At 43.9% G+C, this 27,981-nt stretch overlaps 2 protein-coding genes across 4 annotated transcripts in view; one reads left to right on the top strand and one right to left on the bottom strand.

The window, feature by feature from the left end:
- Positions 1 to 38: 38 nt before the first annotated feature.
- BIRC7 (baculoviral IAP repeat containing 7) lies at positions 39 to 14,791 on the top strand. 2 transcript variants are annotated; one of them, XM_078392009.1, is made up of 9 exons: positions 39 to 124; positions 2,372 to 3,222; positions 4,319 to 4,418; positions 9,430 to 9,511; positions 9,624 to 9,669; positions 10,027 to 10,098; positions 10,490 to 10,548; positions 10,650 to 10,697; positions 14,283 to 14,791. In XM_078392009.1, the coding sequence occupies exons 2-9, from the start codon at positions 2,604 to 2,606 to the stop codon at positions 14,361 to 14,363; spliced, it is 1,107 nt and encodes a 368-aa protein (XP_078248135.1). In that variant the 5' UTR covers positions 39 to 124; positions 2,372 to 2,603; the 3' UTR covers positions 14,364 to 14,791. The 2 variants fall into 2 exon arrangements, with proteins under 2 accessions (XP_078248135.1, XP_078248134.1); XM_078392008.1 differs by having other exon boundaries at positions 10,490 to 10,697.
- An 8,955-nt stretch (positions 14,792 to 23,746) lies between these two features.
- The window catches only part of NKAIN4 (sodium/potassium transporting ATPase interacting 4), a 115,153-nt gene continuing 110,918 nt past the window's right edge, over positions 23,747 to 27,981 (bottom strand). Inside the window, exon 7 of one of the 2 annotated variants that reach the window (XM_072996747.2) lies at positions 23,747 to 26,498. In XM_072996747.2, the coding sequence (XP_072852848.2) occupies positions 26,489 to 26,498 (10 nt within the window). In that variant the 3' untranslated portion in view covers positions 23,747 to 26,488. The remainder of the gene's footprint in view (positions 26,499 to 27,981) is intronic. The other variant, XM_072996748.2, reaches the window with a different exon arrangement.

Here is a 27,981-nt window from a genome sequence, read left to right as displayed (position 1 = left end):
TTAATTGCTTGGGTGGAGTGTGGAAGTTAAATGTGGCCCAGGAGGCAATGTTATGCAATTTCTTCTGCTTTGTGGTGGAGGAACCAAGGGCGGTGTTCCTTTGTATGGGTTTAATTCCAATTAGGTAAGTACTATTAGTATAGTAATGTAATTAAGTACTGGTAACTTTAGGTAATGGCCGTGAAGACAAAAGACCCATGTTTTGGTTTGCTTACATATGTTATACAGTTCTTTTTACAATGTACTTGTTCCCTAGTTGTAAATCAGGGTGTGACATATGGTATCTTGGAGGTGAGGTGACTCCTAAGTTTCATCTTACACAACTTAAAAGCTAATTAATTTCCAGACCAAGCTATTCATTTTTCTGGTACAGTATAATTGAAAATACAATATATGAAGAAAGGGCTCTATATTTTTCTGTTTGCAGTCTCATGAAATGAGACTTTAAAACAACAGGCCGAAACGTTAAATAGCACACAGGAAGGCAGATTTTCACCAAGAACCTTGACTGCTTTTCCTAACAGGTTATCTCTCTCTCCTTATTGGACCTTCTGGTTCTCAAATGGGCTTAATAGCAATTAATTTTGCCAAAGGAGCTCTTATAAAGGATGTTTGCAAAATATCCCTGTTGATATAATTTTAATTCCATTATCCTAGCAAAGCCAGATGACCATTGCTTCTTCTCAAACAAGTGTGGAGAAGACTTTGTGATTCTGTTTTTTTTTTTAATTACCTGCTTGGAAACCTGAAAATATGAGTTTCCTTGTAGTTCTAAATTTGAAGGACTTTCTCCCATGCTTATGGGCATGGGCAATAAATAGTATAGCAACTACTTATATGACCCCTGCTCCTGTGCCTTTAAGAGCAACTGGATACACAGGGAGCAGCTGACCTTCTGCTTTTCATGCTTTGAAAAGTGTCATCTGCTAAAGGAACAGAACATTTTGTTTCCCTGCTGACTCTCTTTATCTTTGCTCAAAGCTTCTTCCTCCGGCCCTAAAAGCATATGTTGTAAGTTCAACTCTATGATGCTGAGAATTTTGGATCCTCATTTTACATTTCCAGTTTCTTTTCCAAGGGTCTGGGGATGGGGACCCCTTCTTGCAAGTGGCTCAAATATATAACAAAATTATTTGCCTTTTGTCTACTTGATGTGATGGTTTATCAGTCTTTTAACTGATTTGACGCACTCAGGTGAATTGCAACCACAGAGAGATGTAAACAGATGTATTAATGCACAGGCACTTAGAAAAACAAAAGCTGGCATGTAACACCTTCCCTTCTGTGTAAGGAGAGAAAAAGTCTCTTCTAAGATTCCACCTACTGGGAATCTTACTCTCAGAGCTATTATTTGTATGTATATTCAGGTTTTATGTACGCTTAATGCACTGTTCTAATAAAACTCACACAATGATTTAACTAAAGATATATTTAATGGGGCGACAGTACCAACAGTATTATCAAAACTCTTTTTTCTGGGCATAGATTGAAAATAGGCCTGGAACCGTAGATGGAACCATTTTATCCCGCTCCTTTAAAGGAAGTTGACAATTCTGTGTGAGAGAGGCTTTATAAAGAGGCTAAAGCTGTCCTGGGGCACTTGACATTCATGTGCAATTTAGGCTACAGCAAGAATAGCTAATAATGTTAGTTGAGTGGCTTACCAGTGTTAAGATAAAATGTCATGATGAATTCCAGCTGGGGTCCTAGGAGGTAATGATCTTAAAGCAGAAAAAAAAATTCCGTATGCGATACCAGAAAATTGCAACTATTCAGCATGAATTGCATTTATAGGTAAAGGTTCCCCTTGACAATTTTTGTCCAGTCGTGTTCGACTCTAGGGGGCGGTGCTCATCCCTGTTTCCAAGCCATAGAGCCAGCGTTTTGCCCGAATCTTCCATGGTCACGTGGCCAGTGCGAGTGCGACTTAGACATGGAACACTGTTACCTTCCCACTGAGGTGGTCCCTATTTATCTACTTGGATTTGCATGCTTTCGAACCCCTAGGTTGGCAGGCGCTGGGACAAGTGATGGGCACTCACTCCGTCGCGTGGATTCGATCTTACGACTGCTTGGTCTTCTGACCCTGCAGCACAGGCTTCTGCTGTTTAGCCCACAGCACCACCACGTCCCTATGAATTGCATTTATGCTGATCTGTAAATTTCTTGCCTCCGTAAATGAAACAAACTTTTGAACACCTGTTGAGTTATTAATTGGGTCACTACATGATTGGTTCCATCCTCTTTTGTCCAGCATTAACTGTGTCCATAAGTGATGCCTGGGTTCAGCCTAAGAATTTTAAATTTGTGTTAAATATGTTCCCTGCTTAGCTGTTATTGGACTTCTCTTTTCTGTCTCCCTCCATGTCAGGTAAACACAGACACATGGACACACTATGACTCGCTGTACAAGTTTACCTTTCTCTTGCTTTCCTGTTCAGGACAAGAAGAATTGGAGAGAAGAGCAGTAGTTGTCTCGTGCCAACAGCATCAGCAGGCAATAGAAAAGCCAGCGTCCTCTTTTGTGTTTGCTGTTCAGGAGCCTGTTTCCCCTTTTAACTTCAGAGTTTTCCAGAGCACACCGTTGGCAGAGCCAAAGAGGGATGGAATTTACTAACGTGAGGGAGAGTTTGACTGCAATCAGAGTTCAGATAGTTGCTGATGTGTTGACTGCTCTCTTCTCCGGGAACTGGGGAACTGGAAATAGCTCGGATAACAGCTTCTCTCCAGCAGGCAGCTGGACCCAGTTGTTCTGTCAAGACGAATCTGACATGAAATCAGAAGAAAGGCGCTTAAAGACCTTTGAGCGCTGGCCGGACAGTGCTCCTGCTTCTCCCGGTGTTTTGGCTGCGGCTGGTTTTTACTACATTGGCCCGGAATACAGAGTGAAGTGTTTCCGCTGCGGCGGGGTGTTGCATCATTGGTTTGCTGAGGATGATCTCCTGGCAGAGCATGCAGCGCTCTTCCCGTCATGTCCTTTCGTCCAGGGCAGGAATGCAGGACGCCACCTGACGCCTCCAGCCGAGGACACCCAAGACTCTGTGGATGGGCAGTTCCTTGGCATGTTGCAAACTTTAAGTGTGGAGGAAGCCTCTGCCGACAGCCAACCTGAATACCCAGATATGGAGACGGAAGGCGATCGGCTGGCGACGTTTCAGAACTGGCCATCCTACGCTCGGGTGTCTCCAGAGATCTTGGCTGGAGCAGGTTTCTTCTACACAGGTATGAACAAACATTAGAACTTACCTGGCCAAGCCAGCCCGCTCTGATCCCAGGAGGTGCTTCAGGGAACGTCAAGGAGACAATGGCTTCCACTAGCTATTTTACTGCAGGCATGATATGAAGACGTTCGGGCCAGCATCAAGCCAAAACTGCATAGCTGGTGTGTGTGATCATTCTGGTTGGTTGTCATGACCCCATTTGTGCACCTTGTTGTGCAACAAAAGGCCTGATGAAAACGGCTTGCATGATTTTCCCTGGGCACATATGTTTCATAATAGGATGCTGGTTATGGTGTTCCTGGATGCGAAGGTCCCATTTCATCCATCAGAACAAATCGTTGCGGTATTCACTTTTATAACAATTTTTTTTCATTTTTCGTCATGTATATCGTTGCGAGATGTTAATTTCACTGGTCGCACCAAGCTTTCTGCACCATAAAGTCTTCTCCATATATGTCTGATTGGTCTGTGATCTGTATGACGTTAGCTACTCTGAGGTCACTCTGGATCACCTTTTGACCTGTCCACTGGAGCCGGCACACAGAAGCTGGCCAGAGGTTGTTAGACTACAACTCCCATCAGCTTCAGCTGGCAATACCAATGGGATTGATGGCAGGAGCTGCTGTCCAGCAAAACTGGAAGGCTCCATTTTGCCCAGTCTTGAGTCATATCTGTCTTCTCTTTGATTTTTAACTTTCCCTGACACTGTAGGCAATTATAACCATAACTACTGCAACCACACTTTGGTGTGCTCCAACACTGGAGGCATTCAAGAGAAATTTAGACACCCCCCCTGGCAGATATCCTTTGATTTGGATTTTTGCCTTGATCAGGGGGTTGGACTTGATGGCCTTAGAGGACCCTTCCAACTTCATGATTCAGTGATTCTATGATCTCTTAGCAAAAGCTGTATTCATGCTATTTCTAGATCCTGGATCACACAACCCTCTTTCTAATCTTCAGAGGTGCTCATAGCACGGTGGGTTGTCACTGTATAGTTAGAGAAGGACCAACTCTGTTTCTCTTCTGCAGCAATGGTCCTTTTGTTTTCATTGCTGCTGTTTAACCATGAGACCTTTTGTTCCTGATGTTTTCAGGCCAGGGAGATTATGTGAGATGTTTCTACTGTGATGGTGCTTTGAGGAACTGGGAACGTGGAGATGATCCATGGATGGAGCATGCCAGATGGTTTCCAAGGTATTGTATTCCATACTCCCATTCCCACACAACCTCAATCAAGAGGAAGACAGACTATAAATGAGACAAATGAATATATAAATCATTGCAAGAAGCGAGAACAATGCACATCTCTAACCTCTTTAGTACAGATGTTGATGAACAACAGAGGAAAAACAAAACAAAACACTCCCACCCTTCACCTGATGCAAGTTAGAGGTCTTGCAAACAGAGCATATGGACTCCCTTTAAGTCCCCCATTGAGCACTGATCTTAAAGGAAATTCTTCCAACATCCAGATAATGTTCCTCTTACCTAGCTTGGTACCATTTTTTTCCATGGGTACCCAGAGGACTCTTCCAAAGCCTCTGGTGATGGTGGTTTTTAGTAGTAGGGTAATGATTTTATATCAGGGGAGAACGTATAGCTTTATGGCATTCTTTGGTTTATGCATCAACCAATGAACAGTGGTGGGGAGAGATAATCTTTGCTTTCAAATTTTTACTCCTTGCACAGTTGGTTGGCCAAGATGAGGACTGCTGCCTGAAGGGAAATAGGGCAGAGCATCCACAGGGTTGGGGGGAGGAAAGCTGTTCCTACAAGGCCCTCTTCCTCGTAGGAAGATTATAGTTTAGACACAAGTTGTGATAAATCCTCTGCACAATGCAGAGAAAAGGGTTTGGAGAACAAGCATAGGGCAAACAATCCATCTGGGAAAGCCCTTAGTTTCCCAGCTTCAGTTAGGAGTTTATTGCTGATGTTTTCTGGATGGTCAGAAGCCCTATATGATGTGGTAGGTCTGCTGTCTTCCTGTGAGTAGACACGTGCATTAATCCCTTAGCCACTCACCTGCTATTGTTATTCTACTCAATATTCCTGGGCATGTCCGTGTGCTTCTTTCCTTACTTTGTGAAAGCTTGGCTTAGCTACCCATCAAGTCAATGCTGTCTTGGTTTCTTCACTGTATTGTTCCATAACAAGTTTTCCAAGTGAAAAATGTTTGGGATTTCATTTGTGTTTTGGCCGATTCCTCGCCGACTCTAAGCAAGCTTTGCAGCTGTGGAACAAGAGAGGGGAGAGTTGGTGTTATGGATTGGAAAAAAAACTGAAAAGGAAGTAAGAATAAATATTGCTGCTGAGGGATTGAGTAAGTGCTTTTCCCCATCACAAAGATTTGTGTAGGTAGAAACCAATGCTTTTAAAATGATCTGGAGTTAGAGTTGAGCAGCGAGGTGGCCCCATTTGGTGGCGACACCAAGTTCTTTGGAGGGGCTACGGTGAAAAGAGCCACCAAGGACTTCTGAAAGGATCTCTCCGAAACAGGAGAATGCATTTCAGAATGACAACTGCAGTTTGGCATAAATCAAAAGGAAGCAATGCATATTGATGATCCTTCAGATATTCGGATCTTAGTTTTTAAACGTACGAGAACCAGCACTTTGAGCTGGGCTCCGAAGCAGAAAGTAACGGGTGGTGAACTGGTGTCTTTTCACTCGGCCTGGCTATATTAGACACATTCTTCACCTCTGCATACGATTTGAAGCTTCTGAGATTTTCTCCAAGGGCTTGCACACGTACCGCACATTATGGCAATATAGTTGGGAGCTTAGCAGAGCTCTGCCCAGATTATCGCAGCAGGAAGTGTCATAGCCGACAAAACAGAGCCTGGACACCTGCTACGTGACACCTGGCCCTCAAATGACAAGATGGGGTGAACTGTTGCCCTATGCTATGCATCTGTTTTTCAACCAGCAGTCAATCCTGTAGTCCAGTCTGTTTATTTAATTTACTTGATCCACAGCGAGTTCATTAGAACCTGCTTATTACTAGGTCTGTTCCTAGCTGCAGGGACAATGTTGTCTCTCCAGATTTTGGGGGGGGGGTGTCACAGAGTCTGCAGGGTCATGAAAACAAAACTGGTTACTGGAAAAGTCTACACAAAGACTGTTTTCTTCGATGTCTTAGACTTTTGTGCAGAGGGAATAGTTTTCTTGCTACTGCTTTTCTGCTCAGGAAGACTTCATATCCATTAAGCCACCTTTGGTCATTTTCAGGAGAAACACAGAGTTACCAATATTTTAAATAAATGAATGAATAGCTAGGGAGACAAAGCTCTATGTATCTAGATAAAGCAGCCCTCCCCTCCCTCTGTAAGGCAACTTAGAAACCAGATATAAAACAATAGTAATTAAATGCATATGTTTCCTACACAGAGCAGGTAAAACGAGGAGGCTGAATGCTAATTAAACCTCAATAATAATAATTGCATGCTGTCGATTTCGGCTTATGGCAACCCTTTCCAGGGTCTTTGAGGTAGAGAATACGCAGAAGTGGTTTACCTCGTGGCGCGGTGGTTAAACTGATGTCCTCTGGCCAAAACTGTGCTCCCGACCTGGGGTTCAATACCAGGTAGCCGGCTCAAGGTTCACTCAGCCTTCTATCCTTCCGAGGTCGGTAAAATGAGGACCCAGCTTTCGGGGGGGGATGTGTAGCCTGCATAATTAACTTGTAAACCGCCTAGAGAATGCTTGAAGCGCTATGGGGCAGTATATAAGCAGCACACTTGCTACCATTTCCTTCTAATGAGGGCATTTCTGGGACGGTGCAACCTCCCAGGAGCACACAGGCTGGTTTCCTCCCAGGAAAGCCATTTAAAAACTTGGCTCTTTAGGCAGGCCGTCCCTCCAGTCAATTAACTTAATTTCTGTTGCTGTTTCTTAACTATTCCCATCTTGATAATGTAGATATGTATATAGTCACTGGCAATTAGGTTTTACTATGTATGTTATTTTATCCTGTTTTATCACCCATGTAAGCCGCCCTGAGTAGGCTTTGTCTAGAGGGGCGGGGTATAAATTCAATAAAAGTAAAGTACAAAAAAAAGGGAGGCGCAGTGGGCCATTGAACATCTAACCTCAATTCTGCAGCCAGAAACCTAAACCACTGAGTTATCCAGTCAGCTCTAATAATTATGTACCATCAAGTTGACTTACGGTGACTCTTTTCACAGTTTTCCGGGTAGAGAGTACTCAGAAATGGTCTACCATTCCCTTCTTCTGGGGGAACCTGGGACTCTGCAGCTTGCCCAAGGTTACAGAGGCTGGCTCTTCTCCCAGAAAGCCCAGTGGGGGAATCGAACTCCCAAACTTTGGCTCTGGGGCCAGATACCTCAACCACTAAGCTATCCAGCCCGCTGTCAAAATCAAAAGATTTTCATTGTTCTTTGTATGATGATTTTCTATTTTGTGAAGTCTGTCAATTTTTTTTTAAAAAAAACTTCACAAAACAGAAGAATACTATCATGCAGAGGTCAAGGCACGTGTTGACAGAGAGAGTCTCTCTCTGGCAGATTTCAACACATGCCAGGCTGATTGGGGAGAAGGAAGCTGTCGGGACATTGAAATAAAAAATGAAAGCAGAACTTACAAGCATGAACAGAACAGGTCATGAGTGTCGCACGTGACAGAAAATGTTGTATCATGCTGAGTTGTGATTAATGTGTGAAGCTGATGCAATAGATGATGTAATGTCAAATCTAATAGGTTGACCGAAGTATAAAGGCAATGTGAAAAAACTCAGGTCTGAGGACAGAGATGCTGGAAGACTGCTGTGTGATTTTTTATTTTTTATTTTTTGCTACTGTGGATACCTGTAAATAGACTTGGTGGTAGAAACTGCTGTGTTTGTGTTTTTCGCCACTGAAAGGACCAACGACCAGAAGGGCTGGAATTCTTGAATATCTATGCTCTTTTGACAGAATAGCAAACCACGTCTGGTTTTTCTGCCATAAAAATCCTGAAAAGGGTCACCATAAATCAGAATCAGTTTGGCAGCTTGCAATTATTATTATTGACTTTACTAGCATTCAGTCTCTTGGTTGTTATGATGGCCCCGAAGTTTTACCTGCTCTGTCTATAAAAATATGTATTTGATTACCACTGTTTTCAATTTTGTTTGTTAGCTGTCTTACAGAGGGAGGGCAGGGCTGCTTTAAACAGATATATAGAGCTTTCACCCCTAACTATTAATTCATTTATTAAAAATATTTATACCCTGGGAGTATGATTCCCTCCTGGGTCTCCTCCAAGCAAAGCCAGCCTGGGTGGCCTTGGGCAAGCTGCAGAGTCCCAGGATGTGTCCCCAGAAGAAGGGAATGGTCAACCACTTCTGGTTTCTCTCCCTTGAAAACCCTGGAAAAGGTTGCCATAAGTCAGAATCAACTTGATGGCACACAGTACATACCTGCATACATGTTGTGCGGTTCACACTTGGGAGAAAGTAGCAGTGAAATTTGCAGCTGTGATTGTACTTCCAAAATGAAGTGGGGATGCACATAGGGTTTATCTCCCATCCATCCATCAAGAATTATAATCCATTAATTTGCCAAGAGTTATGAAAATATGTAAAAATTACAAATGAATAAATTTCATTGTGTACATTGCAATAGTGAATTCTTCCTAATTCATGAGATTCAAGTTGTGTTAATAGACCATTGGCTCAGGGCAGATCATTTCAGGGTCATAGGTTTGAAATAGCTATGTATTTTAACTTTGCCACCAAGTCACAACCAGGTTTCAAACATGCAGGTTGGTCCTCAACAGTTGTTGCTTAGTCATTAAGTTGTGTCTGACACTTCGTGGCCCCATGGACCAGAGCACGCCATGCCCTCCTGTCTTCCACTGCCTCCTGGAGTTGGGTCAAATTCATGTTGGTAGCTTCGGTGACACTGTCCAACCCTCTCGTCCTCTGTTGTCCCCCTTCTCCTCTTGCCTTCACACTTTTCCAACATCAGGGGCTTTTCCAGAGAGTCCTCTCTTCTTATGAGTATTGGCGCCTCAGTTTCAGGATCTGTCCTTCCAGTGAGCACTCAGGGTTGATTTTCTTTAGAATTGATAGGTTTGTTCTCCTTGCAGTCCAGGGGACTCTCAAGAGTCTCCTCCAGCACCACAATTCAAGAGCACCAATTCTTCGGTGTCCTCAACAGTACCTGTAACTAATCTTGTCTTTCTCCTCCTCTCTGCTCTTTCCACAGCTGTAAATTCCTGCTGCAGTCCAGAGGGAGAGGCTTTGTAAACAGTATTCAAGAATCCTATTTAGCTACTCCTGTGTCTCGGGTAAGTGCATGTACTTGCAAGCATGCTCACACTGTGTATCTCTGAGGCTCCAAGGGTGAGATTGGAGAGATTTTTTTTTTAGTGACTTAAACATCTTCCTTGTTGATTTCAGGAAGACAGTTTGCATCAACTTGAACAGCAGTCGGGAAGCAACCAAGGTAGTTATTTCTGTAACACCGATTAGCATTTCTATTTGTTCTTGCTCAAAAGAAGGTGACTCTCTGATGGTTGAACTGATGGTTGAACTGCTGGATAGCTGGGTGCCCCCAGAAGAAGGGAATGGGAAACCACTTCTGAGTGCTTTTTACCTAGAAAACCCTGCAAACGGTTGCCCTAAGTCAGAACTGACTTGGTGGCACATGATTAAGGTTATTATTTGTAGCAAGACCATCGTTTGCAATAGAGAACTTACCTGTTGGCTTCCTAATAAGTGTTGCATCTCTCTCTCTCTCTCTCTCTCTCTGTGTGTGTGTGTATGTTTGTGTGTTTGTGCATGTGTGTGTGTGTGCATACAGAGCCTGCTGAAAGAGAACCAGATACTGGGAGACAGCGGAGAGAAGCAAGAACAGAATGTTCAAATGAACCGGGTAAGGATGATGGGGGAGAGCTATGTAGGAAAAGAACACTGTGATGAGGAAGAAGCATTAATTTAAGCACCATGAAATCTCCCCAAGTATTGGATAAGATGGAGACCTAGTAATAGGATGCTAGGGTAAGCCCATGTTCATTTCTCATGAAGAGAGAAGACAATTCCAAATCTGAATGACAAGGAGGGGAGAGTTGTAACTTGGGTTGTAGCCCTTCCCAAATCATGCAATGATAAACTCTGCACAAACCGACAATTGTGCTGGGATTTTAGGTTTCCTAGGTTTCCTAGGGGCTTGTTCAACCCTATTTAAGGCTATGAAACTCTAGTCATTATAGTGATCTAACTTGTTGTCAGAGGCTCCTGGCTGAACTTCCCATTTCCTTTACTAGAATCTGTCCCAACCATAGAAGAGAGGCTGCGCCAGCTTCAGGAGGAGCGGACATGTAAAGTATGTATGGACAAGGAGGTCTCCATTCTGCTGGTACCTTGTGGGCACTTAGTGGTGTGCTCGGATTGCGCTCCTAACTTGAGACGCTGTCCTATCTGCAGAGGGGCCATCCGGGACAGTATGAAAGCATTCATGTCCTGAACTGGAAGGTGAGTCCGGAGAGAAATATAGGAAATCTGCTTGAACAGGGTTTCCTAGAGTCCTGTTCAACCCTGGTGGTGTGTATCTCAGGGTTTGGGAAACTTGCTCTTTTGAATTACAGCTCCCAGAATTCCTGTTGCTCTGAGCAGGAAACTGAAAGAAAGCCACTCTTCACTTTTTGCAGCATGATTTCCATCCATCCATCCATCCATCCATCCATCCATCCATCCATCCATCCATCCATCCATCCATCCAATTTAATTTAAAAAAACATTTCTCTTTCGCCTTTCTCCCCAAAAGGACCCAAGGGGACATACATAATTAAAACAGTATTTAAAAGCTAAAAACAGTAAGTATACAAATATTAAAATAGAAATAAACAAGTATATTAAAATGGTAACGAAGATGAATATTAGGACATATTTAAAAGAACAGAGCACAGCAATGTATTTAAAACTCCTCTTAGACCACCTGTCATTAAGAGAAAGCCTGCCTGAAGAGAAAGGTGTTTGTCTGCCTGTGGAAGGACAGCAAAGATGGGGGCCAGCCTAGCTTCCTGTGGGAGGGAGTTCCAGAGTCTGGGGGCAGCCACAGAGAAGGTCCTCTCCCGTGTCCCCACCAAATACACCTTTGAAGGTGGTGGGACTGAGAGAAAGGCCTCCCCTGATGATCTTCAAGTCCCGGCAGGCTCATAGAGGGAGGTGCAGCCTTTTAGAATAGATAACTTGGGCCCAAGCCATTTAGGGCTTTATAGGTTAAGACCCATACTTTGAGTTGTGCCCAGAAACGGATCAGCAGCCAGTGGAGCTGCTAGAATAGGGGAGGTATACGTTCCCAGTTAACCACCCCCAGTTAATAACCTGGCTGGGCCTTTTGGACTCTTTGGCGTTTCCAGACACTTTCCAAAGGGTAGCCCCATGTAGAGTGTGTTGCAGTAATCCAACTGAGATGATTTCTAGGGATTTCTAGGGATAGAACTTTCAGATTAACCAGCTTGGAAAACAAACAAACGAACAAGCAAACAAAGAAACAAACACCCCAAAACAAAACAAAGCAAACAAACAAAAAATCCCAACTGCTTTCTTTTGTTTGGGGGTTCTTTCATTAATTCCTTTTCAACCTGAAGGATTCATTTAGACAAAAAGAAAAGGGGGAGGGGATGTAAACCTTTTTCCCTTGTTCCTCTCTTTCATTAAACTTTTCCTCCCGCCAAATCACCTGGGAAATCTTCCTCCGCTCACCACCTCTTTATCCTGATTCCACCCCTGGCAGAAATTATTCCCCTGATAAATCTTCTGAGACCATTTTTCCCCTAGATCTAATGACAGTACAGAATGACATGTTTCCTATGCAGGAAAAAGTGCCACGCTCTGCAGGATTGCCACAATTCCTGCATAGGATTCACCGGAAAGGACATTAAGCTGTGTACAGGCTGGCAGTTTCCTGCATAAAACAGGGAGAAAACAAACAAACAATAATAATAAAAGTTAAAACAGGACTTCCAGTGTCCAAATCATCATCAGCATGTGCTGTCAAGTCAATTCTGACTAATGGTGACCTTTTTTGAGGTTTTCTCAAGGAGAAAATACTCAGAAATGGATTGTGCAGCTTGCCCAAGCCCACACAGGCTGGGTCTACTCACAGGAGACACAGTGGGGAATCGATCTCCCAACCTCAGCAGGCAGAGACCTAAACCACTGAGCTATCCAGCCAGCTCCTTGGTCCCCTCCAGTGCCTGAGGAGGTTGGGAAGTCTAACTGGTTCAGGAAGAAGTCCGTTCTGCAGCTTGTAAAATCACCGAGAAGGAGATATGTTGTATTCTCGAAGGCTTTCACAGCCGGGATCTGATGTGTCAGCGTTTAACGCAAATCGCGGTTTTAGCAGAGTGATTTGCAGTCCAGGCAGTCCAGAAATAACTCACACACAGTCCAGCAGCATTTCCTTCAGCAATGTGTATTTACAGCAGTATTTACAGCAGTCTGGCAGCATAACATGTAGAAGTGATCTTCAAGCAGGGAGAAGATACAACTGACTGTACAATTCACACTTATATACATATACAGGACCAATCAGAACACACATTGCATCATCCATGAGTTGCATCATCCATGAGTTGCATCAGCTCTGCTGAGTCATCCTGACATAGTTTTAACACACCTGATCATTATGGATTCTCATTAATACACTCCATTCTGCTCAGGCCTGTAATTTTCCTTGACATGATGGTTGTTGCGGGTTTTTCGGGCTTTTTGGCCATGTTCTGATGGTTGTTCTTCCTAACGTTTCGCCAGTCTCTGTGCTATAAATACTCAGCTATCCAACAAACAGCAACAGAGCATGAACAGAGTTCCTACTCCAATCCTCTGAAGATGCCGGCCACAGAGACTGGTCAAACGTCAGGAAGAACAACCTTCAGAACACGGCCAAAGAGCCTGAAAAACCCACAACAACCAAGGAGATATGTTGTTATTACTTGTCATATCCCCAATGAAATCAACCATGGCTGGAGAATGCCAGTAGAATGTGAAGGAACAGACCACTGTTCCTCTCGCCCCAATCCATTTGCTGAATGAAGGATTTTGAATTAGCAGAACTTTTGATTTGATGACACAAGCTCCATTTGTTGAGGCTATGAAAGAGACGTTGTGGCAGGTTGACTACAAGACCACATTTCTTTGCCTTCTTCAGCAAGCGCTTATTCCTCTTATCCATCTAGCCTGGGAGACTGGGCAGCTTTATACATCCTACCCATTCATACATCATACATACACAGTACAGTACTCTGTGACCCAAACGATTTCCGTTTGGATAATAACCTGCCCTGGGAGTGGGGCGATGTGCATCGCAGAATATATCTGGCAAAGTTTTCAAATCAAGATCCAAATGGGTGTGTTCCTAAGGGTTCGGTTTCCATGAAGGGCTGCTTGATGGAAGCTATTAAATGCTGCTAGATTTGCACTGTTAATTAGAGCCACTTTGAGACTCTTCCAATGGGTTGGGATTTGTCAGCTGGTTAGCCTGGCTGCTGGCAGCAGTTCTGGAATGAAACACAGCTTACGTCTACGTTGACATGTTTGGGAGCAATCGCTTGGATGATCAGGATAGTAACAGTATGGAGACACAGCTCAGGTTTATGAAATATGTGCTAGGAGTGGATGGGTGGAATAAGTTGATACTACAGATGGGCACGAACCAGTTCGTCCCAATTTCTAAAGGTGCTGCTCTCCCTGCCGCCTCTGGCTCAATCAGCTACTCACCAGCTCCAGCCTCTGTGATTTTCAACTGATCTTCCAGTCCCGGCAGTAGCTCAGGCTTCTCTGCCCCGCCCTCTTGGCTGATCTGCCACTCAGACAAAAGGGTGGGGCAGAGGAGTCTGGGCTCTTGCTCCTGATCGGGAGATTAGCCCTGGAGGTGGAAAAAGCTAAGCCATTGGGCCTGGTGAGTGGCTGGTTGCCTGAAGAGGCAGGGGAGGAACTGGGACGAACTGGTTCATGCCCATCTGTAGTTGATATCCATGCCTTTTGGAAGATGAGAATTGGCTGTTGATTGATTGATTGTATCCTTATTACAATAAAGAATCTTTGCCTTTTCAGGCTCTTTGGAGGCTATTTTTTCCTTTGGATGAACTGACTTCTGCCAATGGAGACCCTCTTTACAAAGAAAACCTGCCCTGAGGAAGCTTTTGAATGGATCCTAACTGTCTTGGAGTCATTCTTCCCTGGAATTATTTTGCAGAACCTCTCTGGGCATGTAGTTACAGACCGTTTGGGGTGTTTTTGTTTTTTGCACTCCTGTGAAACATACAGAATGAAATAATCCCAGTTTTTAAAATATATATATATCTCTGTAAACTTCTAGTTTGTAGGGGTTTTTGAGGATTACTGCAATCCATGCTGTTTCCCAAAGTCTATGAAATTCCTTACTTGTGTAGGGTCTTAGAACAGAAAGCTTTGTCTAACATAAATAAATAAAATATTTAATCCCATGGTGACTTTTTTTAAAATGATTTTTCTGACTGGGCCACATTTTCTTTTTCTTCTTTGTGATAAACATATTTCATTTACCTTTGTGGACTATGTTGTAATAAAAACTTGAAAACCTATCTTGTAATATTCTTGACTTACAGCTGCATCAGACAAATTTATCCTTTTGGCTGCTTCATGGTTTTCTTGTGCCAAAAGTAAAGTGCATGATATTCCTCATATGATCACTGCAGACCTATACGTGTGGCTAAGTGCAGATCTGGCTCATGAAACAACAGCCGTTGCCCACAGTTTTCTGTACTAACATTTTTTAAAAAAATAGCCTGAATGCCAATTTAATTATTTGAAACATCTTGTTAAATCAAAGACTTGTCTTCTATCTCCACAGCTGTTTTTAACTTTCTTCTGCAGAGGAATACTTTTGGGAAGTAAGTAAGATTGGATTACTTGTATAGGAGCAGGGGACAGAGATAATTAAGTAGTTTTGTTTCTTCTGTCTGGCCATAAAACAAATTTCAAAATAAAATAAACCTAAAGGTAGAAAAAGTATCCAGTTTTTGAGATTGCTAGGACTCTTCCTCAAGCAAGATGCTAGAAAAGCAGTGGTAAAAGAGGTCAAGACTGCATGTTGTGAAATCTGTGATACTTTGAGAAGTAACAGAAAAGGAAGGCTGTAGGGATGAGTTTTTGGACTATAAACCCCATCATTCTCCATTCTGGGAGTTCTACATGACAGAACACCTAAATGTGGCTCACCTAGGAGAAAGTCCTCAACTTGGAAGCTTTGAGACCTAGCTAGGCCTAGCTCTGCCTAAGCTTCCTGTTCCTGCCCAGTGCTAGCTGGGAACTTCCTTTCTGGGCAGGAAGACAGGCAGTGCAAGGTCCACCTAAGCCTCAAAGTGGAGGCTTTTTTCCATAATGAGCTAAATTTAGGTGTCTGTTGGTGAGGTAGAATTCCCGGAATGAAGAATTATGGGATTTGTAGTCTAAGAAATAATATTTTAAAAATCCCATCCTTAGAATTCCTATCTTATGTCTCCCTTTGTGGGATGTGATTTAGTATGTAGCCCAAAATGGGGCTCACAAAAAAGAATGTCGGGAGAGTGATGATAATTAGAGTAGGTATTCAGTGGCAAATAGAAGGGAAAGATACAGAGGCAGTGAGAAATTTTACTTTCTTGGACTCCATGATCACTGCAGATGGTGACAGCAGCCACGAAATTAAAAGACAGCTGCTTCTTGGGAGGAAAGCGATGACAAACCTCGACAGCTTCTTAAAAAGCAGACACATCACCTTGCCAACAAAAGTCCGAATAGTCAAAGCTATGGTTTTTCCAGTTGAAATATATGGAAGTGAGAGCTGGACCATAAAGAAGGCTGATCGGCAAAGAATTGATGCTTTTGAATTGTGGTGCTGGAGGAGACTCTTGAGAGTCCCCTGAACTGCAAGGAGAACAAACCTATCAATTCTAAAGGAAATCAACCCTGAGTGCTCACTGGAAGGACAGATCCTGGAGTTCAGACTCCAGTCCTTTGGCCATGTCATGAGAAGAGAAGACTCCCTGGAAAAGACCTTGATGTTGGGAAAGTGTGAAGGCAAGAGGAGAAGGGGACGACAGAGGACGAGATGGATGGACAGTTTTGTTGAAGTGACCGAGATGAATTTGATCCAACTCAGGGAGGCAGTGGAAGACAGGAGAGCCTGGCGTGCTCTGGTCCATGGGGTCACAAAGAGTCGGACACGATTTAACAACTAAACAACAATAATTCAGTGGAAGTTAAGGAAACAACAGCCATTAGATACTGAGGTAGGAGGAAAATTGCTGGACAATAGTTTGACATTGTTATGGCTGCCTTCCTTCTATGCTTTGTGAGGGCCACAGGAAGTGTATCTGTCATGCTCTCAGTAGGTAAAGGTAAAGGTTCCCCTTGACAATTTTTTTGTCCAGTCATGTTCGACTCTAGGGGGTGGTGCTCATCCCCGTTTCCAAGCCATAGAGCCAGCATTTTGTCCAAAGACAATCTTCCGTGGTCACATGGCCAGTGCGACTTAGACACGGAATGCTGTTACCTTCCCACCAAGGTGGTCCCTATTTATCTACTTGCATTTGCATGCTTTCGAACCGCTAGGTTGGCGGGAGCTGGGGCAAGTAACGGGCGCTCACTTTGTCGCGTGGATTCGATCTTACGACTGCTGGTCTTCTGACCCTGCAGCACAGGCTTCTGTGGTTTAGCCCACAGCGCCACCACGTCCCTATGCTCTCAGTACCTCATTGCTATTTGCTTTCTGTTCAAATTCTATACTAAATTGAAAAGCATATTTTGCTTACATGGACATTTTCCTGAATCTTTTTGTGTAAAACCCCCTGTGTATTTCCCCCTTTGATGAAAGCCTCTTTCTATGCTATTTTCGAATGCCCACATTTAAAATTGTACACCTGATAAAATGAATGCATAAGCTTTGTCTACTTATTCCGTTCAACTGATTTCTTAGCGAAATAATTTTCCATGCTTTTGAGAGTGTCAGAATAGCTAAACAGCTGTTTCTGTAACAAAACACACATTTAATTTGTTCCACATCCTTAGCTACAGAACTTCTAAACTTAATACAATGTTTTCCAAATGCAAACACAATTGTAGCGTACCACATCCTTCAATCTTACTGTGCAACTTCCTCTTCTTTGAAACATGCCACAGGTACCATTTGGTCTTAACTTGCATGTGTAAAATTAGTGCCAAATATTGCCATCCTTTTAAGATTTTTTAAAAAGAAGCCAGTTGGGATTATATGTATGACGTAAGGATGCACCGTAATGCTTGGGCCACCCATGGCAGATTTAACAACTTTTTTTTCCAGATGGCACCATTTCTATCTTTTTCCATAAAAGTCCACATGCATCTAGACCAGTGATAGGAAAAATGTAAAATGCAAACTGCATATGGACCAAAGTGTTTTTTGTTTCTGTTTTTGTGTGTATTTGTGTTTGCAGGGACATGGTGGCGCTGCGGGTTAAACCGCAGAAGCCTCTGTGCTGCAAGGCCAGAAGACCAGCAGTCGTAAGATCGAATCCACACAATGGAGTGAGCTCCCTCACTTGTCCCAGCTCCTGCCACCCTAGCTGTTTGAAAGCATGTAAAAATGTGAGTAGATCAATAGATACCACCACGGTGGGAAGGTAATGGCGTTCTGTGCTAGTCGTGCTGGCCACGTGACCACGGAAACAGTCTTTGGACAAACGCTGGCTCTACGGCTTGGAGACGGTGATGAGCACCGCGCCCTAGAGTCGGACACGACTGGACTAAATGTCAAGGGGAACCTTTACCTTATTTGTGTTTGCACAGGCCCCACTCCCCAGTCCTCTCTAAGGCAGAACAATTAGTTGTGGAGCAGGAAGTGAGCATTTTTGCTTCTGAAGCTGTTCAAGAATGATGGGTTTGCAAGTGAAAGGGTTGTAAGAACAGCAACCTTTCCCCCTACAAGTGTCCAACATTTGGACACTTCCAAGTTGGATTCCTTCTGCTTTCCCTCCATTCCTGGGCTTGTTGCAGCTTCTTGGGGTGCTAGAAGATAAACATTTCACCTGTGGGATCATCAAAGTTACCCAGTCTCTAATCCAGCTGGTTGCAAGGGCAAGTAACATGGAAAGGCATGGCGGAGTGACAGAAAAGGGAAAGTATGCTTGTCACCAGTAGAGGGCAGCATCAATCTAGTCAACAGGTCTGTTGGGTCCTTTAAGATACAGTTCTGGCCAGACAGGTGATCTGGTGGGAGAAAGGAGAGGATGCCAATTCGGACTGGCCCTAGATTCCCAGCAGTTTTGTACTAAGGAGTGGCAGCTCTGCTTCCAGTTTAACAACAATCTATTTCATCACAGCATCAAATGATATCAGCGGGGAAGAGCATGGTTCCCTACTGCCTAGACATGTACAGGTTAGTAAGCAGTGGAATTCTCTTTGCCATTCGGTGAAATAATCTGCAAGCCATGCCACTCTTTGCAATTCGGGGAAATAATCTGCTCCAACCATTGAACTAGATGATAGGAAGTATAGTTATGTAGGAGGGTTGTGGGAGAGAGGGCCACGAAATGAACCACGAATCCAAAATCCCAACGAATCAGGCCGATTCGTGGTTTGTTTCATGACCCAGTTTGGGGAATCCCATTTTACTGGAGCAAAAGTCAACGAACTCCCCCCCCCCTTTGGCGTTTCATTTGCTTCGGCAAAAGAGAATGCCCGCCTGCCCCTTTCCCACGGCCCGTCGCCTCCGTCTTCCTGCTCCCGCTGCCGCCCGTGCCGCCAGAAGCTGGTCGCTGCCTCTGCGCATGTTTCTGTGGCAGACAGAGGCGGAGGCAGCGTGAGCAGGTATCCCCTCCCCCCGGCATGAACTGGAAAAAACGAACTGAGAACTGGTTCATTTTTTCCCGGGGATTCATGGTGGTTCACACTTAACCACAAACCACGAACCATCCCGAACCTCTGGTTCTCCACTTTGTGCCTATCTCTAGTTGAGGCTTTTCATTTTTTTGAATGGCCAGCAGCAAAAACCTGCATCAGCGGTTGCCTTGCACAGAAGACACAGAGAGGGCAATACATGACATAATTTTTAGGCTAGGCCCATCCATGATTTTTTTTTTTAAAAAAAGAAGGTGATCAGTCAACAGGTCAAATAACATGGTGTATTTAAAACATGATTAGAACAGTAACAAAGGTTACAAAAAATGTGACTGATTTCTGGAGGATTACAGAGCAGAGTCCTTCACTGAAGCCCTGGAAAACCCCTTGGCAAGTCACGTGGAGGATCTTTTTCCCAACACAATAGGCTCAATGGGCAGTCCTGTGTTCCGGCTACTTGTGACTGGTGCCACTGTGATCATTTTGTTGTGCAGTTCACCTTCCAGCTTTTTCCTTGTTGTTCCATCTTCCTGTTCTGAGATGCATGGAGTTATGGCATGTGTTTGATAGCAGGAGCTTGTAGGGGAAGCGAGAGGAACCTTTGGCTCTCCAGACATGGTGGACCTTCGGGGTGGAATCTCCAGCTCACCTTGGGCAGTGGTGGTGCGAGAGAATGGAAAGTATAGTGCCAAGTATCTCGAGGATCCAAGGTTGCCCACCTCTCTTGCTGGCCAGATGGCTTCATGGAGAGTTGGAGGAGGAAGCAGAAGCAGCTCTCTGGGGAGGATTGCAAGGGACGGCTGCCTTCTCATGACTTAAAGAGTTGGAAACAGTGCCTGGGTGGATGCCACTGCTGGGCTGGAGAGAAAGGGGCCCTCAGACTTGCCATTGCTCTCAGGGTGAGACATGATGCAATTTATTCAAAGGCTATTTTTAATCAGTCAGTTGCCCATAGTTCCAAATCCAGAATGGAAGGCTGTCGTTTGTTCCATAATCTGAGAAGTCTCTGCAATCTGACTGTGGTGCATGCCGTGAAGCAACGATGCCTGTGAGCCAAGACAGACTGAGGAACTTTGGCCGACAGAAAACGTTCATGGAAATGCACTCTGATGCCGAAAAAGCCCTTCTCATGGTTGATATATCCCAGTTGTTATATATTCTCAAAAGCCACTTGACCCATATTTATCCTTCCCTCACAGCAAGAGAGACCCATGGAGCCGAGTGGCCAGAGTGGCTCAGGACCCCCTTGCATAGCATGTAGTTAAAAGTGTGGAATTTCCTACCACAAGATGTAACGATGGCACGGAAGGGGGATTAGATAAATTCATGGAAGAGGAGGTGATCCATGGCTATTGGTCCCAAAGTACAACTTGCTGCAGGACCTGATAAGAAGGGCTGAATGGCATTCATGTTCTGCTTGGCAACTACCTGACCACTTAGAGAAATTGGATTAGATAGACCTTTGATCTGATCCAGTACTGCTTCTCTTATGTACGCAAGGATTTGAGTGGGTATGAAGGTTTTATTGCTCTTGCAGCCCCTCACAAGTGGCCAAGCTGTAGAATAAAGTTGACTTCTATTTAGCACAAATTTGGGGGTGTAAGTCCTCACTTGGATAAATTATACGTGAGATCCAGGGACCAGATTTTTTTTTACTTTATTTTATTTGCTCCTGCGTGAAGGTGGGATCATTGGTGTTGATCTTGACTCAAATTTCCACAAGGATGATTTTCTGCATAAATGACACAAATCGTGCAAAATTACAACAGTGACTGCCCTGTCGCAAAGGCTTTGCAAATCAGAAGACTCTGAGGGTTTGCAACTTTTTCATCACCAGCAAGCTCTTTCAGCCTTGCTCTTTCTGTGTGTGTGTGTGTGTGTGTGTCACTCAGTTTCACAGATGGAAAAAAATGCTAGTTTTGCACAAATACATTTTCTCAGACTCCTGTGAGAGAGAAAGTGCTCCTTATCCCTAATTCTCTGGGGTCCTTGTCAAGGTGTCTCTATCGACCAAGACAGTCTAAACAAGAGCCTCAAGAAGGAATTTCATGAGTACTCTTTGCATCTCTAAGCTCTGCTGTGAAACTGCCATCAGAGCAGAAGCAATAGTGGAACTGCTGTCGGTGTGTTTCTTCCCTCTGCAGGACTCTTTTTTGGGGAAGGGAACTCCCACTGCAAGCAGCAGGGATGGCATTAAGTTAGACAGTTCTCAGATGTGAATCTAAACATCTTTAAACTGCTCATAATACTCAACAGTACATTCCTATTTGCCTCCTTATTGTAAGCCTCTGTGATGAGTAGGTGAGGCTGGAAGGGAGAACCTATGAGCAGATTTTCTTTTCCAAGGTCTGAGTATTGATGATAACCCCAGAAGGGGATTTTTGGATTCATCCTGTAGTGCTGGTGTTAATTCCTAGGGCAGTAGGATTCCAGCCATCTATTTCAACAAAATGAATAGTTCAATTCTTTTGTTGTATTGATGGTGGAAGGCCCACTGGAAGTGAAAACTAAGGCCCAACTTAAATATAATTCACATCTTCCAGAAGAGTAGTCTTATACCACCTTGAGGACTAAAATGTTTTGTTTGGCAGGAGTTTTTGTGAAGTGCAGTCCAGATGCATCTGAATATATAAAAACTGGCCCACAAAACTTAATAATGAATGGAACCATTCATGGTTCAAGGAGCCCTGACATTCTTTGTTGGTTTGGCTATAACTGACAAAGGAGACTAAAAACTGCAGAGCTTACAACACTGACCTTTCTGAGCCCCAACTCTGAGATTCGACAGCCAAGTAGGAGAATTACTATTGTATTTTTCTGTTTATAAGACAACACAATGTATGAGACGACCCCCCCCATTTCCTAACCCCAAATTAGAAAATTTGATCCCTGTTTTTCTTTTCCTTTTGCTAAGCCACAGAGCTTAGCAAAAGGAAGGGAAAAGCAGGGATCAAAAGGCTCCCTTTGGGTAAAGCCTGCATGATTACAGTCCTTTGATCCTGAAGCAGCCATGAAAGGGCTTCAGGATCAAAGGGTTGCGATTGTGCAGCCCTTTCACAGCTGCTTTACCCAAAGGGAGCCTTCTCTTCCTTTTTGCTAAGCCCATGCCTCCGCAAAAGGCAGGGAAAAGCGGCTGCCTTCCGTGTATAAAACAACCCTCATTTTTTTTTGTCCAATTATTTACGGAAAAAGATTCGTTAAATGTGGCATATAATCCATAGAGCATTCCTAACTGCCTCTTTCTGGATCTGTGTCAATGGCTGTTCTTTTTCAGGTATAGGTAGGATAACTCAACATTGGTTCATTTCCAGGACTGTGATTCCTAGGACTGGATCAAAGCACAACTTCCTGCTTTTAATGTCCCAGCTGGTTTCAGTTTCCCAATATCTTTAGGGACCTAAACAGACAGCTTAACCACTTAATGATACTGGGAAATTGGGAAATTAAAATTTTCCAATCTCTGCTTCTCCATGGGGAAGTTGAGTTTTGTTTTTTGTCTTTTTGTGTGTGTGTGTGTGTTTTTAAAAAAAACCTAATTCGGGCAGCACTAATATGCTGTATCTTTTAAAGTTTTTTTTTTTTAATTAAGGCTTCCCAGAAGTGGGAGGAGGCTGGAGGGACAAGGAGAAATATTTTTTTTCTATTCTTTGCAAATTTTCTTAAAGGAGGTGAACCAAATAGGGTTGCTTGAGTTGTTTATGCCATTTGGATGCAAAGATCGAAGAACATGAAATATAGGACCTACGCCTGGCCTATGTGACCCTATTTACCCACACCAGTCTGCTGCAAATAAGTGGTGTAACCAAGCTTTTAGTAATGTTTCCAAAGTCTTGCCAAAAAGCCCCTGTGCAGCTGAAGGAGATTCAAGGGCAGCTGCACAGGGGCTTTTTGGAGGCAGCAAAGGAGCATGAAGGAGAGTAGACTGCACAAGTGCTGTAGGAAATGAGAAGCCGGTGAGATTTAGGGTTTATTACATTTCACAGATGCCCCTTTCTCAAAAAAGATTCAAGGCATCTTACAGAAATTGAAATATACAAAGGTAAAATAGAAAGCAATGCAAACAAATGGGTCTATAATAGAAATGTCCGCCTGCCCATAAGAATAACCAATCATAGGGATAATTCATTGGCCTAAAGCAGGCAATTTAAAAAGGGATAATCATGTTCAGTCGAATGCCTGTAGAAGAGAAACTGGTGCTGAAAGGACAATATTGTTTATCCCAGGTGAGCTGTGCTAGGAGCTTTGTCTCTGGTGGTGGTGGAGGTGGAGGAGATACAACCTACAACAGTGGTCCCCAACCTTGGGCTTCCAGATGTTCTTGGACTTCAACTCCCAGAAGCCCTTCACCACCACCTCTGCTGGCCAGGATTTCTGGGAGCTGAAGTCCAAGAACATCTGGAAGCCCAAGGTTGGGGACCACTGACTTACAAGAACCTCACTGTTGCCAACACCCTTTGAACCCTTTCAGAAGGACAACCTGGGAAAAGACCTCAGATGTTGGAACGATGGCTCTTCGTTTCCCCGTGCCTATGAAAACAAGCATCAGACCAAACAAAGAGCTCTTGTAGGATCAGGTCAGAGGCCCATCTAGTTTGGCCTTCTGTTTCTAGCAGGGGTGAGCAGTTTAGTAAGAACAAAAGAAAGGCTAGTGGGTTTTCTCTTGTTGCTCCTCATCAGCTGGAATTTGGTGGCAGAGCACACCGGCGCGCTGGCAGGACTAAATTAAACCTCACCTCCATAACTTTATCCATTCCTTTCCTCTGTATGTGAAAAGAAGGGCAAAGAAAGAATACAAATAATGTATCTATAATAGAAAAATCCCACTACCCCAAAGAATATATTATTCTTTTTCTGAAAAAGGGGAAGTGAGTAAAGGTGAGCCATGTAGTGGTTTATCCTCCAGACACTAGTAAATTCATCTCTAGATTTCACCCCCTGCTAAAGGTTGGTGCCGTGGGGAAAAACCCCACTTGCTCTGCCTTGGTTACAACCTTGCCCGGGAAAATCCATTCTGAACCCACCTAAGTGAGGACTGCAGCTAAGATCTGACTCTCTCAGTCATGGCTCTGCTGCAATATTGGAAAGACTCCCAACCCTGGGAGCTATCTAGGAATAAAGACTGTGAGATGAAAGATGTGGCCATGGTAAGGGTGAAAGAAAAGAAAGATCTAATATTTCTGGTTATCTAACCCATGTGGAGAATCTGGTGGAGTTACAACAAGATCAGCTTTTCTATTTCGTTGCATGTACTCGTAAGGCCATTTAATTTGCTTCCAACTGCACCACGATTAGAGTTTGGTGTCCCCACGGACAAAATGTCTCTGGGATCTGGCCTCAGAGGTGCAAAACGGTCATCAATTTTTCGAGATCTCAGAAGGGATGGCTTAACATTATAGTTCAAAACTGAAGGCTTGGACAACGCAGACCTTTCTCCAACACAGGCCAACACGAGTCTTGTTCAGAGGATGGGAACAGTGGCAAAGTCAACGGCGTTTGTAAAGTGTGATCTTCGTCCATATTTGCCACATAGAATAATTGAGTTGGGAGGGGCCTATAAGGCCATCAAGTCCAACTCCCTGATCAAGGCAGGAATCCAGCATCTAGGTGATGCGTGTTGTGGTTCATACAGCCCAAAAAAATTCCAAAAAGACAGGTATCAGGAGCCTTGTGGGAATTCCTAGTTCTGCAGAAGTATTGAAGAATGTGGAGAAGGACCAAAGGCATAGAGGAAGAAGCCAAAATAAAGAGTACTCAGAGGCCATGGAATGCAATCAGCCTTTGGGATATAAAACCAAGAGGAGGATTAAAACGGAGTGACTGGAATCCCAACCATACCATTCCATGATTTGTGGCAAGATCTCACTTATCAGCTGCAAAGGCACCTTTTCAGAAATGTGGAGATGAAACTGCCAAACTTTAGGAACCAGTTGCCTAGGTCCTCCTCCCTCCATCCTTAGTGGCTCCTTACGATGGCATGGTTTTTATTGAGAACGTTGTTGACGTGCAAGCAGTAAGGAGGGGAAATCACTCAAGGACAAAACATGCAGAAGCCACGGAGAGAGATTCAGTCCTTGGCCATTTCTCTTCTAAGATCCACAATGACACAGAGAAAGCACTGCTGCAAGTCAACATTCACACCGTTGGTGGCACATTTGGTCTCGTTGTGTAGAAGGCAGCTGCCACGTCCAATGGGCCCAGTGGACCTGCACGGTTAGTAGTCATTTGTCTTGGGTAGACTAATAGTCCCAGACCTCCTAGTGGCCAATTAGCTGGCCAATTTTGAGAACCTGTCCGAAAAAGGTAAAATGTCTAAGCCACGGAAGAAGAGACTTTTTGCCCCATATGTGGCATCACTAATCTCATTTGTGAAAACACATTTCTGTAGTTCCAACTTATAGCTCATTGTTTATGTATCTAGCTGCGGAGCCAGACATTGTGAGTTTGATTTACCCACTATGTCTCCTGGGGCAAGTAGAACCAGCCTGTGTGGCCTTGGGCAAGCTGCACAGGATGGCAGGGCAGCCCCAGAAGAAGGGAACGGTAAACTACTTTTCAGTATTCCCTATCTGGAAAACCCTGCAAAGGGTCGCCACGAGTCAAAAGTAACACATGATTATTATTACAACATAATACACAACGACGATATCAGGGTTGTCTTTTGCAGTGGACCAGAGATGAATCTAGCAACTGGATGAAGGTTGCAGCATCTCCGTCTTGTCTGCTGGAAATCCAGGAAGGTATTCAGCCAGGTTTGGCTTTCCTGCAGGTGGTAGACCTGAAGGTGGAAAACAACCCAGTGGGTGAAGGTAAGACAAGAAAACAGGATTGTAAATAATTTCCCTGTGACACTTAGAAAAATACCAAGGATCAGGTAAGTTCAACTAGCCATGTGTCCATTACAGACATAATTGTTTGAGAGCAGATGTCATGGCTGGGTGGGTGGAATTGGTCCGTTTATAGCAATGAAACATCTGTGCCACAAAATCTCCGAAGCTAGTGCATTCAAGGATGATTTTTCCAAAAAGGAATGTGATGCCATCACATGTATATTTTCGAAATATTGTCTTTCGTTCTCAGTGGAGGGTCTCAAAGAAGTGGGAGCAAGGAACAGGGTAGTGGATCGGGAGTATTTTCCCCTGCTCCCACTTCCATTTGTTCACAGCAAAACCTACAAGTCCTCTAACGAGCCAGCAAATGGATGCAGAAGCGGCATGAACGGCTGACGAGCAAAGCAGTATTTTGGCTGGAACGGCGACTGCTCAAAGAACTGACCCCATGCATGTATTTCTCTCTCTGTGTGTGTCCTCCTTGTGCTCGCCATCCTTTTGCCGTTGCTGCTGTTTTTCTGCCACTCAAATGAGTTGTTCAGTATTTGCATTCCAGATGGTTGACATCTGTCCATCCAGTCTCTGAATCCTTGTCACTTACGCAGGCCTGCAGAGAAGAAGAGGAAAAGGATGAAAAGCATGAGATGATACAAGAGAGGTACAGTGGTGCCTCGCTAGACAGTTACCCCGCATGACAGTTTTTTCACTAGACATTGGCTTTTTGCGATCTCTATAGCGATTCGCAAAACAGTGATTCCTATGGGGGAATTTCGTGGACAATGTTTGGTTCTTGCTTCGTAAACCGATTTTTGCTAGACAACGATTTTGACAGCTCCCTCTGAGCTCACAAAACAGGTGTTTTGGGGACCTAAGCTTCGCAAGACAGCTATTTAAACAGCTGATCGGCGGTTTGCAAAGCAGCTTTCCTATGGCCGATCTTCGCTAGACAAATACGATTCTTCCCCATTGGAACGCATTAAACAGGTTTCAATGCGTTCCAATGGGGAAATGCTTTTCGCTAGACAATGATTTCGCTAAACAGCGATTTCAGTGGAACGGATTATCATTGTCTAGCGAGGCACCACTGTAATACATATTCAAAGGCAATTTTGGTTCTAAATGCCAATGTCAGCCTCCAACATTTCTGTACTACCAGCGCACCATCCACAATAGCATATGTATACTCTTTAGTCTTTAACGGGCAGCTGGACTTTGATGGCATCATTTTCACTATGCATGACACTCCTTAATTACACCTAGAAGATTGTTATATCCTCCATGCTACAAAATGCTGATGTTGATGATTCTTCTGTCAGCATGGTAGTATCCGCTGATTTGTTTATCCACTGCCTAAAATGTTAAATAAAAAACCCCTATTATGTATTTACTGTATTTTTCCATGTATAAAATGCCCCCGTGTATAAGACGCCTCAACTTTTCTAACCCAAAATTAAGAAATCTAAGTGGGGCTTAGCAAGTGTAGGGGGAAGGGGATCACTGCCCTGCAGGATCACTTTGATCCCTGCTTTCCCCTCCATTTGTTTTTGTTCTCTCCTCAGCTTACTTCCGTGTATAAGACGACCCTCAATTTTTAGTCCAAAGATTTTAGACAAAAGTACAGTATAATCTTATACAGTACATGGAAAAATATGTTACATGTATTTCCAGGGCAGGTTTACTAAAACTGGCCACAAGAGGGAGCCGGAGACCATTCAATATATAGCATTTGATACTTCCACATTTTTCAGCATCAGGGGGGAGGTCAGGGGGGTTGTAACCGATCCCCCACAGATACCAGAGTCCCACTATAACTTATTGCATTTTTTGGCATTTTGCTGCCCGAGACAAAACCTGTGTCAATAGGTTGATCAAGCTGGCAGCTGGATCGGTTTGGACACTAGTGATGGCAACAGCCTAACTTAGGGGTGTGTGAGTTGGGGGCCCCAGTGCTTTTCTCCACCACCTGAACACCATTCCCCACGCTATTCCCGGCGTTGAGCCTCGCAGCAGAGCCTGACTTAAATAACTCTCTGAGCATCTGTATCTTTTTATTGAAATACACAAATCCAGCAAATCAACATGGATGCATG

Source organism: Pogona vitticeps, chromosome 4 (genome assembly GCF_051106095.1).
Source record: "Pogona vitticeps strain Pit_001003342236 chromosome 4, PviZW2.1, whole genome shotgun sequence".
NCBI classification, from domain to species: domain Eukaryota; kingdom Metazoa; phylum Chordata; class Lepidosauria; order Squamata; family Agamidae; genus Pogona; species Pogona vitticeps.
Note: the sequence above shows the minus strand (reverse complement) of the source record. Positions and strands in the feature narration are given on the sequence as shown.

What these genes read in the sequence shown, in the direction of transcription:
- BIRC7 (XM_078392008.1), top strand. Translation starts at nt 2,604, where the DNA reads ATGGAATTTACTAACGTGAGGGAGAGTTTGACTGCAATCAGAGTTCAG. An exon ending in CATGCCAGATGGTTTCCAAG is followed by an intron (nt 4,419 to 9,429) that starts GTATTGTATTCC and finishes CTCTTTCCACAG; the next exon opens with CTGTAAATTCCTGCTGCAGT. An exon ending in AGAATGTTCAAATGAACCGG is followed by an intron (nt 10,099 to 10,489) that starts GTAAGGATGATG and finishes TTCCTTTACTAG; the next exon opens with AATCTGTCCCAACCATAGAA.